Source organism: Vipera ursinii, assembly GCF_947247035.1.
Source record: "Vipera ursinii genome assembly, chromosome: 3".
Lineage (NCBI taxonomy): Eukaryota > Metazoa > Chordata > Lepidosauria > Squamata > Viperidae > Vipera > Vipera ursinii.
The window spans coordinates 7,231,392-7,250,311 of NC_139516.1; the positions used below are offsets into that span (position 1 = coordinate 7,231,392).

Below are 18,920 nucleotides of genomic sequence, written 5' to 3' on the forward strand. Positions count from 1 at the left end.
CTCCCAGAATTCCCCGGCCAAGTTTGAAAAACACTGCTGTGGAGCAGACTATATGATAGCAGTGTTCCAATATCTCAGGGGTTACCACAAAGAAGAGGGGATCAGCCTATTTTCCAAACCACCCGAAGGCAGGACAAGAAGCAACGGATGGAAACTAATCAAAGAGAGAAGCAACCTGGAATTAAGGAGGAAATTTCCTGACGGCGAGAGCAATTAACCAATGGAATGGGTTTGCCTTCAGAGGTTGTGAGTGCTCCATCACTGAAGGCTTTTGAGAAAAGTCTGGAGAACGACTTGTCTGAAACGCTATAGGACAGTGGTGGCGAACCTTTTAGAGAACAAGTGCCCAAACTGCAACCCAAAACCCGCTTATGTATCGTCGGGTGCCGGGTGGGCGTGGCCCATTGGGTGGGCATGGCTGCGGTGGTAACGGCAGACTGGGTGGGACTAAAAAGTTCAATCAATTCCAACTTTGCGAGATCTTTTGTTTTCCCGCGAGAAGTTGAAATTGATTGATTTATTTGAACCTTTGTGGGGGGTTATGCACACAGGCGACGGAGGCCTAAAATGAAAAGGTTTTATAAAACCCAGCTGAAAGCCTAGGACTGGTGCGATGGCGCGAGTGCCCACAGAGAGGCCTCTGCGTGCCACCTGTGGCACGCGTGCCATAGGTTCGCCACCGCGGCTATAGGATCTGCTTGTGCAGGGAGCTGGACTAGAAGACCTTCAAGGTCCCTTCCAACTCTTGTTATTCTGTTAACTATCCCTTTTACTTGGGATGCTAGGAAATATATGCATCCTTATCCAACTAAATCTCAGCTTCTTCATTTTTTCAAAGTTGTACCGCAGTGCTTGAAATAATCTAAAACTGTAAATCTTTTCTCAATTTTTATTCCAGGCAGGAGTAAAATCATCCAATTATATTAGGATTCCTAATGTTATTCTTTTTTTTAAAAAAAAAGATATTAGTAATGACAGGACAGCAAAGCGACATCTTGAATTAGTGCACGTACGAAAAGTTTTGACTTACTGAGTAGAGAGAAGACATAGCATTATTGAGGAAGTCATCCTCCTTTTTGGGAGGAGTGACCGTGTTCCCAAACCCAACGTAGCGATTTTCTTGGCCGCTGAATTGGAACACAAAAGGAAGGAAGGATAAGCCATTTACAATCAAAATACATTGGCTGGTCTTTAAAGTGCTGCAGGAGCCTTTCCCAACCTTGGCAATTTTAAGCGGTGTGGACTTCAAGTCCCAGAATACCCCAATCAACTATGCTGGCTGTGGAATTCTGGGAGTTGAAGTCCACATACCTTGAAGTAAAAAGGTAAAGGTAAAGGTTCCCCCGCACATGCGTGCTAGTCGTTTCCGACTCTAGGGGTCGGTGCTCATCTCCGTTTCAAAGCCAAAGAGCCAGCGCTTCTCCGAGAACGTCTCCGTGGTCATGTGGCCGGCATGACTAGACGCCAAAGGCGCACGGAACGCTGTTACCTTCCCACCATAGTGGTCCCTATTTTTCTACTTGCATTTTTATGTGCTTTCGAACTGCTAGGTTGGCAGAAGCTGGGACGAGTAACAGGCGCTCACTCTGCTACGTGGCACTCAGGATTCGACCCGCCAAACTGCTGACCTTCTGATCGACAAGCTCAGCGTCCTAACCCACTGAGCCACCGCGTCCCTACCTTGAAGTTGCTGAGGTTGAAAAACATTGGTCTAGCGCAGGGGTCTTCAAACGTGGTCCTTTTATGACTTATGGACTTCAACTCCCATAATTCCTCAGCCAGCATGGGGGAACTATGGCCCCCTCATGACTTGTGGACTTCAACTCCCAGAATTCCTCAGCCAGCATGGCTCAGCTTGGAAATCTCTCCCTTTCCCCTCAGTGTGCCCAGCTGAGGAATTCTGGGAGACAGATTAGAAACTGGGAGAGCTGAGTTCTAGTCCCACCTCAGATACAAAACCCCAAGCCAGTTACTGTTTCTTGGCCCTAGGAAGGAGGTAATGGCTGACTACTTCCAAAAAACAAGTTGCCAAGGAAACTGCAGGGACTTGTCTAAGCAGTTACTCTGAGCCAAAACTGATATGAAGCCATTAAAAAAAGATTCTTCAAAGCCTTTTGCTGAATTCAATCTAAAATGGAAAATGGGATTTACCTTTGATAGGAACCAACGTCATCATTCAACCAATCTTCAAATGCTTTATCAGAAATGGGACCGGCATTCTGCGGTTGCCCCCCAGAGCTTCTGCAGAAAACGACAACATCAAAATGAAATCACAGAAAGGCAACCTCTGTTAAATTACAGTAGTGGCCAAAATTGTGGAAACCTTTTGGGAAAAGTGTATTTTTGAGGTTTGACGGCTAATAACAACACTTTTTTCGGGGGAGTAGTACCATAAAATTATATATCAAGGGAAAGATAATTCAATCAAGAATGTAGCGCAACAAAGTTTGTTCAATTATCTGTACTCTATTCTATGAAAGGTTATAGCCAAATAACCAGAAAAAGGAAGCACAACTTGCTTAGGTGGATATCAGGTAGCTTTCCTTCATCTGATGGTAGCCAATGGGCACGAGTGTTTAGAGAGCCAATCAGGTGTCATCTTGTTTTGGCAACGAGCCAATCAGATCACAGTAGGATTCAGTGATTGATGTCATGTATTAAAGCTGAGAGGAGGACATTTGTCAGTGTGTTACGTGATCGCTATCAAGTTGGTTGGGGTTTTTTTGTGTGTGTTCTTTCATTTAGCGAGCTTGTAAAATGTAATAAGATTAAAATAATGGTGCAAAGGGTTGACTGATCGCCCAGAAAGCGACGTAAAACAGCATTATTAAGTGAACAAAGCTGATGGTTATAAAGAAATTAGAAGAAAAATTGGTGGAAACTTAACCAAAGGTGGCATTTCCACGGCACACTTTTCCCAAAAGGTTTCCACAATTTTGGCCTCTACCGTACAAACACCTTTTTTTTTCTCGCGCGCAGAACGTCCTTCAACCTGCCACACTACTGTCCACCTAGGAAAATTGGGCACAAATGTGATCTCTAGCCGAGCCGACAGAGCAAATCCGCCCTTTGCTGACAAACGCATTTATTTTTACTTTAATTGGCTCGTTTTCTCTGCCAGATTTATAGTCTGTTCTTTTTGTTCAGGAGGAACGAGTAAAGCCAGCCCTCGCTTACAGGCGCACCTGTGTTCTCTCTAAACGTTCATCTGCATTCCTCAAGCGACTGCGCTTTGGTAGTAAAAAAAATAATAATGACAAGCTTTAGAATATAACCGAAACCACGAAATGTTTACCGATGAACTGAGGACAAAGCGACCTTGGGCTGCGGAGGACTCCAATTCCGAGCAGCAGAGGTTTCAAAGGACCATTCTTTGCCCTCAGCTATCACGGCCACCTAAAGAAAGAAAGGACTTTAGACAAACAAACTCCGTTTCCTTCACTGGGAGAGATGGGGAAACGTGGCCCCTTTATGACTTGTGGCCTTCAACTCCCAGAATTCCCCAGCCAGCCAAGGTTCCCCATCCCTGCTTTAGGGCGACAAGAACAGGATAGGTTCAAGAAGAGGGAGTCAAGCTATTCTCCAAAGCACCTGAAGGCAGGAGAAGAAGCAACGGGTGGAAACTAATCAGAGAGAGAAGCAACCTGGAACTAAGGAGAAACTTCCTGATAGAAGAATTAACCAGTGGAAGCGCTTGCCTCCAGAAGTTGTGGAGCTCTAACACTGGAGAATTTTAAGCAGAGATTGGACAACCATTTGTCTGAACTGATACAGAGTTTCAAGCTCATTTTAAGGGGTAGATGCCAAAGGTTGTCTACTTCAGTTAAATGAATGGTAAGAAAAAGGGCACTTTGCCTTACCTTTGGTTACTACAAGTAATCCTTGACTATTTATTTAATTTTTTATTTAATTATTTAATTCGTTTATTTAGTTAATGAAGAGAAGGACGAGGGGGGGGACATTAGCAGTGTTCCAGTATCTCAGGGGCTGCCCCAAAGAAGAGGGAGTCAAGCTGGTCTCCAAAGCGCCTGAAAGCAGGACAAGAAGCAACGGATGGAAACTAGTCAAGGAGAGAAGCAACCTGGAACTAAGGAGAAACTTCCTGACAGTTGGAACAATTAACCAGTGGAACAACCTGCCTCCGGAAGTGGTGAATGCTCCAACACTGGAGGTTTTAAAGAAGAGACTGGACAGCCATTTATCTGAAATGGTATAGGGTTTCCTGCCTGAGCAGGGTGTTGGACTAGATGACCTCCAAGGCCCCTTCCAACATTATTATTATTATTATTATTATTATTATTATTATTATTATTATTACACGATTGATCTATAAAACATCTCAAAGCCACGTTCGGAGACAGACTGGGCCAAGAGAATGTGACTGGCTCAAAGTCGCCCATCCAGCTTTCCTGCCTAAGGAGGGACTAGAACTCACAGTCTCCTGGCGATTGGCCCAAAGTCACCCAGCCGGCCTTCGTGCCTAAGGCGGGATTAGAACTCATGGTTTCTAGACGAACACCATAATCACTACAGCAAACAAGCTCTTTAGGCACTAATTTGGCCCTTGCCCTACTATCTTCTCCCCAAATAGATCTAAATGGAGGAGGGGAAGGGAGGGGAGAGGAAGGGAGAGGAGAAAAGGAGGAGGAGAGGAGGGAAAAGGAGAAGAGGGGAGGGGAGAGTAGGAAAGAAGGAGAGGAGGGGAGAGAGGAGAGAAGGAGGGGAGGGGAGGGGAGGGGAGAGGAGAGGAGAGGAGAGGAGAGGAGAGGAGAGGAGAGGAGAGGAGAGGAGAGGAGAAGAGAAGAGGAGAGGAGAGGAGAGGAGAAGAGAAGAGAAGAGAAGAGAAGAGAAGAGAAGAGAAGAGAAGAGAAGAGAAGAGAAGAGAAGAGAAGAGACAAGACGAGACGAGACCTTGGAGATCATCTAGACAACAACCCCTGTTCAAGCAGGAGAGTCTATACCATTTCAGACAAATGGCTGTCCAGTCTCTTCTTGAAAGCCTCCAGTGATGCGGCACCCACTACTGGTGCCCCATCACAAATGTTCAGCTTGGTTTGCACTTAGAAGTTCTAGGACCACAGAAGATGCCCTTGGGTGGTGGTGGGGGGGCCTTATATGCCTGACAAACCACCCAGGCTTATTCTGGGAATCGAGAGAATTGCAAGCACGCCCACAGTTGCAGGGCTTAAATTAGGGAAACAGCAATGGGCTTGCTGACGGCTCCTAACAAGAGGGGACCACAATCATCAGTTAAGAAAGCCTGAAAGAGGAAAAGAAAAATAAACAGCCAGTGCCAGTAAAAAAACCTAAAAAAACCCTCAGTGATACTGGGAACGGTGGCTGGGGCGAATTTCAAAAAGAGACAATTCCAGATCAGCCCCAAGAATTGCTGATCTCAGCATGTTCTTACCGCCTAGCTCAGGGGTAGGCAACCTTGGCTCTTTTATGACTCGTGGACTTCAACTCCCAGAATTCCTGAGCCAGCACAGCTGGCTCAGGAATTCTGGGAGTTGAAGTCCACGAGTCATAAAAGAGCCAAGGTTGCCTACCCCTGGCCTAGCCTCTTACCGTTTTTTATGGTTCAGTAAATGGCACATGATTTATTTGGGCAGGTGGTTGAGAATTTGCAGAATCGCAAGAAGGGAGCAAGTGCAGACAAAACACAGCCACGTTCACTTTTCTACTAAAAAAAACCCCCAAACCCCCCCCCCCAAAACCCCACTACTTTCCTGAAAAACACCATGGCTGCGAACTGTCGTGGATTCAAAAGAAAGAAATGCTTGGAGTGTTCGGAGAATGAAATAGAACGCCTGCATTTTGCTAAGAGTTTCATTCTGGCATTAAACAAACTTCTTTCCAGCGGGGTTGATTTGAGTAAGGTAAAAAGATAAAAAAAGCAAGTTTTCCTGTCCGGTCACATCCGACTCTTAGGGCGCAGGGTTCATCTCCGTTTCTTGGCCAAAGAAACCAGCGCGGTCCAAAGACATTTTCCGTGGTCGTGTGGCCAGCGTGACTATACACCAAAGGCGCACCGAATGCTGTTAGCTTCCCATCGAAGTAGTACCTATTTATCTACTCGTATTTGTATACCAACTAACCTATTTTAACTAACCTACTACATTGGGCACAATCATTTAACTTTAAATCTTGTATCCTGTATTCTTATTTTTGTTGCCCTGTACACCGCCCTGAGTCCTTCAGGAGAAGGGCGGTATATAAATCAAATAAATAAATAAATACTTGCAAAGCACTAGGCAGGCAAGTAACAGGAGCTCATGGCGTTGTGCATCCCGAGACGTAGGTCTCGAACGCCGGCTGTCGGGTTTCCAGCTCACAAGCTCATCGCGTCCTCTCTGATTTGTACAGGGATCTGCAAATTATTCCTCCCTCAGACTGTTTCGGTCAAAAAAAAAAAAGGAGGGGTGGGATTTTGAATGTTTCAATTGTGAAAATGAAATCGTTGAGCGCGAAACGCTAACACTTTTTTTCTCTCGCACGCGCACGCTTCATAATAACCTAAATAATAAAACTCGGTGTTCCTTTTGTCAAAAATCATATAGGGCGGAAGAAATTCTGAGGCCGTGAATCAGTCTCTTTCTCACCCTGACAGGTTTAATTTTCACAGAAATGCAGAATCCTAAATGGAGGTTTGGAAAAAAAAAAAAAGCAAGGTCCAAGAAAGTTGCAATCGTGCTTAATTGGATTTACCTTATCTCTGAAGAGAGCTGCAGCTCTGCTGTTGTACTTCTCTTGCAACGACCAGCAAGGGTCATAATCATCTTGAGACTCTAAAAACTCTCGGAATTTAAGGTTACCGCCGGCCTTCATTTTCTCCAGTTCGATGTCTTTCCATTTGTCCATTGTGACCGAGCGCACAAAACTGGAAAACCACAATTCAACGGCTTCTCAGTATGCCAGTACAAGCAATCAGCGTTGAAACAAAGGTTTTTTTTACTTATTTAGGACATTTATTTAATTTATTTATTTAGGAAATTTGTTGGCCACCCCTCTTTGTCTTAGTGGGGTAACTCTGGGTGGCTTGCAGCCGTAAAACACAAAAATTGTAGAAAGATAAAAGCATAACCAAAATACCGCACACAGCCCCCGGTACAAGTGAAAAATGGGGAGGGTCGGAGCAAAATGGGGGAGGTGATATCTATCGTTAATCGATCAACCGCCTCCCCCGACTCAAAGAGTTTCCAAAATTTGGTAAGTGTGAAAAACGATCGTGTCACTTTTTCCGGTGCTGTTGTTAACTCTGAATGGTCAAAACTGCGGCAAGTCAAGAACTAACTATATCAGGCATGTCAAACACAAGGCACGGGGGCCAGATGCGGCCCGCGAAGTGGTTTCATGCAGCCCACAAAGCCATCCTGGAAACAGCGAGGGAACAGCCCCCACTGCCTTGGCCCTGGCCCAGAGACCCTCCTTTTGCCAGAGACCCTCAGATCTGTCCCACTCCTGCCCAGGCCCCCATAGGCACCCTTGATGCAAACGATGTAGAGCTGGCCATGCCCACCCAGTAGGCCATACACACTCTAGCCACGCCCACCCAATAGGCCATGCCCACCCTGGCCATACCCACCCGGCCCCCTGAGGGCAACCGCAATGCTGATGCGGCCCTCAATGAAATTGAGTTTGACACCCCTGAACTATATTGTGACTGACCACTAAGCATCCGTTATCACTGCGTTCTGGACCAGCTGAACTTTTTTAGCTGGTCTTCAAGCCCATGGAGAGCGAGTTGTAATAGCCTAAACTAGAGATAAGGATATGAGTGACCGTAATCTAATGCCTCTTGTTGCAGATGGGTCACTGAAGCTGTGCATAAGCCCTTTCTGGCCATGGTCTCCATCTAATCTTAGAAGAGGAGCAGAAAGTCCAGGAGGAACTCCCAGTTGTAAGGCTATTCTTCCTGAGAAAACATAACAGCCTCCAGAGTCAACTGGCTGTGGAGATGCTCTGTCATCTAGGTCAGTGATGGCGAACCTTTTAGAGACTGAGTCCCCAAACTGCAATCCAAAGCCCACTTTTTATTTATTTTTTTATTTTTTTATTCCATTTATATCCCGCCCTTCTCCGAAGACTCAGGGCGGCTTTACAAACTTAGCAGTAGCCTTCATTCTATGTATATGCCTGCTTATTAGGGCTTTCACACACACCCCAAGCGGCATTATTACAAAGTCAGCTTAATTGCCCCCAACAATCTGGGTCCTCATTTTACCTACCTTGGAAGGATGGAAGGCTGAGTCAACCTTGAGCCTGGTGGGACTCGAACCTGCACTAATTGCAGGCAGCTGGTGTTACTTAAGGAGGCATCAGCCCACTGCTCCACCAAGGCTGAATGACTACAGGGGGATACTTACGATACTTACGTATCGTTGGGTGCCGTGTGGCCCATTGAGTGGGTGTGGCCAATTGGGTGGGCGTGGCTGCGGTGGTAATGGCAGACTGGGTGGGAATAAAAAGTTCAATCAGTCAATTCCAACTTTGCGAGATCTTTTTTTTTCCCTGCGAGAAGTTGAAATTGATTAAACCTTTTTTTTTTTTCACACGGCGGTGGAGGCCTAAAGCGAAAAGGTTTTATAAAACGCAGCTGAAGGCCTAGGACTGGAGCAACGACGCGCGTGCCCGCAGAGAGGGCTCTGCATGCCACCTGTGGCACACGTGCCATAGGTTCACCACCACAGATCTAGGTCATGGTTGTCCCAAAGGAGCTTTTTTTTCCAGGAAGCAACTGGACAACTGAATGTTGTTTTTACCTTGAAGATGTTTCGCTTCTCATCCAAGAAGCTTCTTCAGCTCTGACTAGGATGGTGGGGAAGGGAAGGATTTATATTCCTTGCAGACAGCTGGTCACTTGCCTTCTTTTAGAGAGTCACCGAGGCCGCTTGGAGATTTTTCTGTGTCCTCAGGGTCACCTGAGTAGTGCAAATTTGTGTGGAGCCTTCTTGGCTGCAGGATGTTTTTCTGCCCTGGGTCCCTTCACCGCTGAAGACAGGCGCAGGCTGTTGGGGATGAGTCCGTGTTGCCTGCAAATCAAACTGAAGCGCAAATGGTTCTTCTTGTAGTCTGCAATGTTTTCTGGAAATCCACTCATACTCCCGCACCATTCGAAGGGGGTTCATCCCAAAGTGCATAGCTAAAGGCATCCCCAACAGCCTGCAGCCAAGAAGGCTCCACACAAATGTGCCCTGCTCAGGTGACCCTGAGGACACAGATAAACCTCCAAATGGCCCCTAACGACTCTCTAAAAAGAAGGCAAATGACCAGCTGTCTGCAAGGAGTATAAAAATCCTTCCATTCCCCACCATCCAGTCAGAGCTGAAGAAACTTCTTGGATGAGAAGTGAAACGTCTTCAAGGTAAAAACAAAGAAATTGCAGCTGCCTCGTGAAAAAGCACCTTTGGAATCCGATGGCCTCCAAATCTATGGTTAGTCTGCTAGAACAGCTAGAAGATTACGGTAGTGAAGAATCAGCTAGGGCCGTGGTGGCACGCATAGGCCTCTCTGTGGGCACGCGCACCACCGCCCCAGTCCTAAGCCTTCAGCTGAGTTTTATAAAACCTTTTCGCTTTAGGCCTCCACCGCCGTGTGCAAAAAAAAAAAAAAGTTTCAATCAATCAATCAATTTCAACTTCTCGTGGGAAAAAAAAAGATCTAGCAAAGTTGGAATTGATTGAACTTTTTAGTCCCACCCAGTTTGCCGTTACCACCGCAGCCGCGCCCACCCAATGGGCCACGCTCACCCAATGGGCCACGCCCACCCAATGGGCCATGCCTACCCGGCACCTGATGATACATAAGTGGGTTTTGGGTTGCAGTTTGGGCACTTGGTCTCTAAAAGGTTCGCCATCACTGAGCTAGGGCTTTGTAACCAACAGGGAAAGTAATGGCTATCAAATAATTGCACAGCCAACAACAATTCAGCATGCTGGTTATCACTTTGAAAGCCCTAAATGGTACAGGGCCAGGATCCTAGGACAGGGCTTTTCAGCCAGTGGTACGGGTACCACCTGTGGTACATTAGCACCTAGCAGGTGGTACACAGCCATCCTAGAAAAGTGGTAGTGGGGGAGGGGAATGAGCTGAACCAGTGGCAGCACTGCACAAGCCTGAGCGAGAGATGGCTGGAGCTGCAAAGCTGTCAGGGCTCAGCAGAAGCACCAGGATCAGTGCCAGGCTCCAGCTGGAGCTCAGCGCTGATCCCAGCACATCTGCTGAGCCCAGAAGAAGCACCAATCAGCTGGAATGTTGCAGCATCTCCAGAATCTTGTTTTACATTCAGATGCTTGGCAACTGATTCATATTTATGGTGGTCACAGTGTCCCAGGGTCATGTGAAGTGACCAGAACGTGCTACAACCACCAGGCAGATGGGAGGAATAAAAACCAAACATTCCTCACCGCACCCGCTACCAATCCAATGAAAACCTCAGACAGGAGGAAGAGCGCCGCCAGGCGGGCAGGCAGGTGTCTTGCTCGGCTGTGGCTTGGGGGGCACTTTTTTCAGTGCCATTGTAACTTCAAACAGTCACTAAGCGAACTGTTGTAAGTCGAGGACTACCTGTACTTCATCACTTTTTTCCTTTTTTTTTGGTCATCAAGTTTTTGACACCTTGCTAGGTGGTACTCGGATGTTGCCATATCCTAAAAGTGGTACAATGGGTGAAAAAGTTGAAAAGCCCTGTCCTAGGAGAATCTCCCAGTCTATCCGCCTGTTCTGCCAGCAAAGATGGGTGGACACACTTCAGGTCCCTTTCCTTTACTGCTGCCATCCAGAAGGACCTAAGCAGCACCTCTTCTCAGAAGGGGCACCTGCCCTTTGGGACACTTTTTCTCCTGAGATCCAGCAGGCCACTTTTGGAAACGCCTTGAAGGTCTGGCTTTTCCCCACAAGCCTTAGCCTAGCATGAGGTTGGAGACCAGTGAAATTGTTTGGAGATGCAAGGTAAGGGTAAAGGTGCCCCTGTGGATTTTACTCCGCTAGATGTTGTCGACTCTAGGGGGCAGTGCTCATCTCCGTTTCAAGGCCATTGAGCCAGCATTGAGACATTTCTGCAGTCCTGTGGACAAACATTTATGTCACGGAGCGCTGTTACCTTCCCGCTGTAGTACTACCTGTTTATCTACTCACATCTGCATGCTTTCGAACTGCTGGGTTGGCAGGAGCTGAGGCAAGGAACGGGAGCTCACCCGGTCGCATGGCGCTTAGGTCTCGAACCCAGACTGCTGGCTTTCCAGCCGACAAGGCCAGCATCTTAACCGCTGAGCCACCTTGGAGATGTGAGGGGTGTTTGGGGGGAATGCCTGAAATTTTTGAGGCTGATGATTTTAATGTTATGATTTTATGATTTTATTTTGTTATTGTTTCTAATCCAACCAGGGTTATGCCAGATGGGCAGCTATATAAATCTGTTTGGGAAATACAAACAATGACATTAACAGTGTGCAAGAATTTTTTGCACCACTAATGCAGATGTATTATCACAATCAATCACCAACCTCAGATGAACCCCCAAGCCTCTGTGTTTTCCTGAGCACTCCAGACAGATCCAAATTCCATAGGTCACACTCACCCACTGGGGGTTAAATGCACCACACTCAAAACAAACCTGTAAAGAGAGGGGGGGGAGAAAGGTAATTTGAGTTTTCCACAGTAAACCCAGATGTTTTAGTCCCACCTTGAAAGTTGGCTGAGTGACTAAGGGTCAATCACCAGAGAATAAGAGTTCTAGTCCCGCCTTAGGCATGAAAGCCGACTGGGTGACTAAGAACCAATCACCAGGAGACTAAGCGTTCTAGTCCCGCCTTAGGCATGAAAGCCGACTGGGTGACTAAGGACCAATCACCAGGAGACTAAGCGTTCTAGTCCCGCCTTAGGCATGAAAGCCGACTGGGTGACTAAGGACCAATCACCAGGAGACTAAGCGTTCTAGTCCCGCCTTAGGCATGAAAGCCGACTGGGTGACTTAAGGGCCAATCACCAGGAGACTAAGCGTTCTAGTCCCACCTTAGGCATGAAAGCCGACTGGGTGACTTAAGGGCCAATCACCAGGAGACTAAGCGTTCTAGTCCCACCTTAGGCATGAAAGCCGACTGGGTGACTTAAGGGCCAATCACCAGGAGACTAAGCGTTCTAGTCCCGCCTTAGGCATGAAAGCCGACTGGGTGACTAAGGACCAATCACCAGGAGACTAAGCGTTCTAGTCCCGCCTTAGGCATGAAAGCCGACTGGGTGACTTAAGGGCCAATCACCAGGAGACTAAGCGTTCTAGTCCCACCTTAGGCATGAAAGCCGACTGGGTGACTTAAGGGCCAATCACCAGGAGACTAAGCGTTCTAGTCCCACCTTAGGCATGAAAGCCGACTGGGTGACTAAGAACCAATCACCAGGAGACTAAGCGTTCTAGTCCCACCTTAGGCATGAAAGCCGACTGGGTGACTTAAGGGCCAATCACCAAGAGACTAAGCGTTCTAGTCCCGCCTTAGGCATGAAAGCCGACTGGGTGACTTAAGGGCCAATCACCAGGAGACTAAGCGTTCTAGTCCCACCTTAGGCATGAAAGCCGACTGGGTGACTTAAGGGCCAATCACCAGGAGACTAAGCGTTCTAGTCCCACCTTAGGCATGAAAGCCGACTGGGTGACTTAAGGGCCAATCACCAGGAGACTAAGCGTTCTAGTCCCACCTTAGGCATGAAAGCCGACTGGGTGACTTAAGGGCCAATCACCAGGAGACTAAGCGTTCTAGTCCCACCTTAGGCATGAAAGCCGACTGGGTGACTTAAGGGCCAATCACCAGGAGACTAAGCGTTCTAGTCCCACCTTAGGCATGAAAGCCGACTGGGTGACTTAAGGGCCAATCACCAGGAGACTAAGCGTTCTAGTCCCACCTTAGGCATGAAAGCCGACTGGGTGACTTAAGGGCCAATCACCAGGAGACTAAGCGTTCTAGTCCCACCTTAGGCATGAAAGCCGACTGGGTGACTTAAGGGCCAATCACCAGGAGACTAAGCGTTCTAGTCCCACCTTAGGCATGAAAGCCGACTGGGTGACTTAAGGGCCAATCACCAGGAGACTAAGCGTTCTAGTCCCACCTTAGGCATGAAAGCCGACTGGGTGACTTAAGGGCCAATCACCAGGAGACTAAGCGTTCTAGTTCCACCTTAGGCATGAAAGCCGACTGGGTGACTTAAGGGCCAATCACCAGGAGACTAAGCGTTCTAGTCCCACCTTAGGCATGAAAGCCGGCTGGGTGACTTAAGGGCCAATCACCAGGAGACTAAGCGTTCTAGTCCCACCTTAGGCATGAAAGCCGGCTGGGTGACTTAAGGGCCAATCGCCAGGAGACTAAGCGTTCTAGTCCCACCTTAGGCATGAAAGCCGTCTGGGTGACTTAAGGGCCAATCACCAGGAGACTAAGAGTTCTAGTCCCGCCTTAGGCATGAAAGCCGGCTGGGTGACTAAGGACCAATCACCAGGAGACTAAGCGTTCTAGTCCCGCCTTAGGCATGAAAGCCGACTGGGTGACTTAAGGGCCAATCACCAGGAGACTAAGCGTTCTAGTCCCGCCTTAGGCATGAAAGCCGACTGGGTGACTTAAGGGCCAATCACCAGGAGACTAAGCGTTCTAGTCCCGCCTTAGGCATGAAAGCCGACTGGGTGACTTTGGACCAATCACTGTCTCTCTGCCCAACTTACCCCACAGGGTTGTTGTGGGGAAAATAAAGGGAGGAAGGAGGATATAAAGTTAACAATGATGGGATAAAAATGAAATAAATAAAATAATAGCCATTGTTCTTAAAAATGCTATTAGGGTAAATCAAGCTTAGATATGACTATTAAAATAAAGATTTTCCCAGGGAGTCACCACCTTGAAGTAATGAATCAAAGCAAGGCATGGAGGGACAGAAAGGCAATTTGGTATAATAGTGGAACTAGAAAATCGTGAGTTTCAATCCATCCTCATCCTCAAGATGAATGGGTGACTCAGGCTATCTCTTAGCCCAGTAGGGTTATTGTGGCAGGGAAAATGGGTGGTATGTCCATTTTCACATGCTACCTTTAGTGATACAAAGTATAGGTGGAAATAATACTAAAGATGATGATGGATTTTGGGGAGATGCAATGATGAAAGGAATAGGTTTTGTGAAGCAGAAAAACCGCTGCCAACAATATAAAAGCAGGGCCTATGTCTGGGCACCATCGGAATCAAACCGACCATTTAATAGGAAACAGAAGACAGAAAAACTAATTCAATCAACCATCACCCATGCAGATTCTGAAACAGACAATGTGTTATTAATATGGGACAAAACTAGACAACTGAAGAGAGCGGGCAAGATTTTGAGCCGAGAAACCATGCAGTCGGAGCAGAAGAACAATCCGAAGGCACTTTATCTACGTGAAAAAAAGGAATCCGAAGAACTATGGAAAAAGATAAAAGAGATGCTGTAAAACCAAAAACAGGGAAAAAACCCATGATGTGACGGTTAAGAAATGGGATTAGAACTGGGAGAGACTCAGGTTGAGGCCCATCCTCAAACTTCCTTGGTGGCTTTGGACCACTCACTCACTCTCAGCCCTTTCAAAAAAGAAAAAAAAATAAAGTGCTTTTCCAAAGAAATTATCACAATAGTTACAGTAGGAAAAGATGGAAGACGAAAGCTTCGGACAATAAGAGAGAATCTAGCTTAGCACCTAGGAAGAAACCGCACAGAATTATTTATATTTATATTTATTAAATTTTTATACCGCCCTTCTCCTGAAGGACTCAGGGCGGTGTACAGGGCAATAAATATTAAAAAACAAAGTACAAAAGTTAAAAAACAATTAAATCATTTATGCCCGATGTATACAAAAGTTAAAAGTTAAAAGCCATATTAAAAACCCAAACCCAAACCCATCAGACCAGGCCGGATTGCTCAAATAAATAGGTTTTCAGATCGGGAGACTCCCAACACAACTCTCGCGGCTGCATTCTGCACCAGTTGGAGCCTCCGAGTGGTCTTCAAGGGCAGCCCCATGTAGAGAGCATTACAGTAGTCCAAACGGGAGGTCACGAGCGCATGAGTGACTGTACGCAAGGCATCCCGGTTCAGATAGGGCCACAACTGGCGCACCAGGCGAACCTGGGCAAAGGCCCCCCTAGTCACAGCTCCTACAGGGAGTGCAGAATTATTAGGCAAGTTGTATTTTTGAGGATTAATTTTATTATTGAACAACAACCATGTTCTCAATGAACCCAAAAAACTCATTAATATCAAAGCTGAATATTTTTGGAAGTAGTTTTTAGTTTGTTTTTAGTTATAGCTATTTTAGGGGGATATCTGTGTGTGCAGGTGACTATTACTGTGCATAATTATTAGGCAACTTAACAAAAAACAAATATATACCCATTTCAATTATTTATTTTTACCAGTGAAACCAATATAACATCTCAACATTCACAAATATACATTTCTGACATTCAAAAACATAACAAAAACAAATCAGTGACCAATATAGCCACCTTTCTTTGCAAGGACACTCAAAAGCCTGCCATCCATGGATTCTGTCAGTGTTTTGATCTGTTCACCATCAACATTGCGTGCAGCAGCAACCACAGCCTCCCAGACACTGTTCAGAGAGGTGTACTGTTTTCCCTCCTTGTAAATCTCACATTTGATGATGGACCACAGGTTCTCAATGGGGTTCAGATCAGGTGAACAAGGAGGCCATGTCATTAGATTTCCTTCTTTTATACCCTTTCTTGCCAGCCACGCTGTGGAGTACTTGGACGCGTGTGATGGAGCATTGTCCTGCATGAAAATCATGTTTTTCTTGAAGGATGCAGACTTCTTCCTGTACCACTGCTTGAAGAAGGTGTCTTCCAGAAACTGGCAGTAGGACTGGGAGTTGAGCTTGACTCCATCCTCAACCCGAAAAGGCCCCACAAGCTCATCTTTGATGATACCAGCCCAAACCAGTACTCCACCTCCACCTTGCTGGCGTCTGAGTCGGACTGGAGCTCTCTGCCCTTTACCAATCCAGCCACGGGCCCATCCATCTGGCCCATCAAGACTCACTCTCATTTCATCAGTCCATAAAACCTTAGAAAAATCAGTCTTGAGATATTTCTTGGCCCAGTCTTGACGTTTCAGCTTGTGTGTCTTGTTCAGTGGTGGTCGTCTTTCAGCCTTTCTTACCTTGGCCATGTCTCTGAGTATTGCACACCTTGTGCTTTTGGGCACTCCAGTGATGTTGCAGCTCTGAAATATGGCCAAACTGGTGGCAAGTGGCATCTTGGCAGCTGCACGCTTGACTTTTCTCAGTTCATGGGCAGTTATTTTGCGCCTTGGTTTCTCCACACGCTTCTTGCGACCCTGTTGACTATTTTGAATGAAACGCTTGATTGTTCGATGATCACGCTTCAGAAGCTTTGCAATTTTAAGAGTGCTGCATCCCTCTGCAAGATATCTCACTATTTTTGACTTTTCTGAGCCTGTCAAGTCCTTCTTTTGACCCATTTTGCCAAAGGAAAGGAAGTTGCCTAATAATTATGCACACCTGATACAGGGTGTTGATGTCATTAGACCACACCCCTTCTCATTACAGAGATGCACATCACCTAATATGCTTAATTGGTAGTAGGCTTTCGAGCCTATACAGCTTGGAGTAAGACAACATGCATAAAGAGGATGATGTGGTCAAAATACTCATTTGCCTAATAATTCTGCACTCCCTGTATATGATCTTCTAAAGAGAGCTGTGAGTCTAGGAGAACTCCCAAGTTGCGAGCCCTATCTACGGGGGGCAATAGCTCACCCCCCATAGCAAGAGATGGAGTAATCTGAATTTCCCGGGATGCCGGCACGAATAGCCACTCAGTCTTGTCAGGGTTGAGCCGAAGCCTGTTCCTCCCCATCCAGACCCGGACCGCCTCCAGGCAACGGGACATCACGTCGAGGGCATCACTAGGGTGGTTTGGGGTTGAAATGAAAAGCTGGGTATCATCAGCATACCGATGATACCCAACTCCAAAACCACGATGATCTCACCCAGAGGCTTCATATAGATGTTGAACAGGAGAGGCGAGAGGAATGATTCTAAGAATGTTAGAAAGAACAAAGAAGGGCAAAGAATAGTTCTGAAAGAAGACTGAGAAATCAAAAGAAAATTTACAGCCACGGTAATCGTGAGATAGATTTAAGAGAGGCCTAGCACGATCAGTGATCAAAGGCCAAAACAAGGTTATACTAAACTTTTAACCAGCAGGAGTAAAGAATTATGAAAACATCGGTAGACTGCACCAGAAAGCGAAAGGGGGGGGGGAATAACACAGCAGCTGTCAAATAGCAACCTGCCAAGTGCAAACAAAATAATCACATAAAGCTGTTTAAAGCTCCAGGAGAACAGGCAATTGAAGTGCTAACTGTTCTACAGTATATCAGCAGGGCACAAGGCTATGCGGCCAGGAGACTGAAAAATATACTGGGAAAAAAAACAACAACACAATCACAGGTTGTCCTCGACTTACAACAGCTCACTTAGTGGCCGTTCAAAATTACAAACGGCACTGGAAAAAGTGAGCCATGACCCTTTTTCACACTTATATGACCATTGTAACGTTCCCCCCATGGTCACGTGATTAACATTTGGAGGCTTGGCAACTGACTCATATTTATGACGGTCACAGTTTCCTGGTGTCATGTGATCCTCTTTTGCCACCTTCTGACAAGCAGAGTCAATGGGGAAGCTGGATTCACTCAACAACCGTGTTACTAATTTAACAACTGCAGTGATTCACTTAAGAAACGCCGGGCTCAATTGTGCTCGTAAATTGAGCAGCACCTATATAAAAGTCTTAGAAGGGGGGGAAAAAATACAGCCACAAGTGGAAAAAGAAATGTCGAAACAAATCTGGGCAGTCTTCGACTTGCAAATCATTTTGACTAGTTCAGAGTTACGACGGCGCTGAAAAAAAAAGACACGACCGTTTTTTCACACTCACAACCCCTGCAGCATCCCCATATGGTCACATGATCAAAGTTTGGGCCCTTGGCAACCGGCATGTATTTATGACAACTGCACGGTCCTGGGATCATGTGATCACCGTTCTGTAACCCTCCCAGCCGGCAAAAGGTCGCAAAACGGGGCAACACTCATTGACACAACTGCCTTGCTTAGCCAATGGAAAGGTCGGGCTCAATCGTAGTCGCAAGTCGAGGACTACCTGTATGAGGTGACCATTCTCTTCCACCGAGCCCACAGCTTCAGGAGGGGTGCCAAAGGAACAGTGAGGGAGGAAGGAGATCTGCCCTGAGCCAGCCAGATCACCCAATCAACTCTGGTAGTCAAGGGGGTGACGGATGAGGCAGCCAGATGACCCTCATGCCTTGGAAATCAGCTCAGGCCAGATAAAATTATGTCAGCATGAAACTGATGCTCAAGACGGAGAGAAAAGGAGAGACACAAACCCACTGGATTAAAAGGGCAGAGGACAGCAGCCCACGATTTAAAACCCAGGAATTATTTAGTTGCATCACATCCCGGAATCTTCCAACGCTTTCCAAATCTGGGCTGAGTTTTGGGGGAATCAATCCCAGGCCTGCTTTGTTTGCATACTAATAACCACTCTGGCAAGGGGCTTTAAGGAAATCTGAAGGAGCTGCAGGAAACCAATATGACATTTCGGAAAAATCAAAAGAAAAACACAATTAATGGTAGACGAGAGGAGGAGAAACATGAAGGAACTGTTCAACTGATTAGCAGGAAGGTTAATGCTACTATAATGAAGCATTAGTTTTCCATTAACATTCTCAGAACCGATGTACATTCCTCAGAAAATTCCGTGATAGTAGACAGAAATGCATATGATCAAAATCTAACTTCTAAGGTATGTATTTAAATGTAGTATACTATTAGCTCAAGCCACCCA

The 18,920-nt window shown here is 46.4% G+C and overlaps 1 protein-coding gene across 1 annotated transcript in view; it reads right to left on the minus strand.

Moving 5' to 3' along the window:
* Positions 1–18,920, minus strand: part of ARFGAP1 (ARF GTPase activating protein 1) — a 50,770-nt gene that overhangs the window by 22,053 nt on the left and 9,797 nt on the right. Inside the window, exons 3-7 of the mRNA XM_083360927.1 lie at positions 11,505–11,614; positions 6,709–6,880; positions 3,296–3,396; positions 2,152–2,241; positions 1,031–1,127 (exon numbers count right to left, since the gene is read on the minus strand). Coding sequence (XP_083217053.1) covers positions 1,031–1,127; positions 2,152–2,241; positions 3,296–3,396; positions 6,709–6,880; positions 11,505–11,614 — 570 coding nt within the window. The remainder of the gene's footprint in view (positions 1–1,030; positions 1,128–2,151; positions 2,242–3,295; positions 3,397–6,708; positions 6,881–11,504; positions 11,615–18,920) is intronic.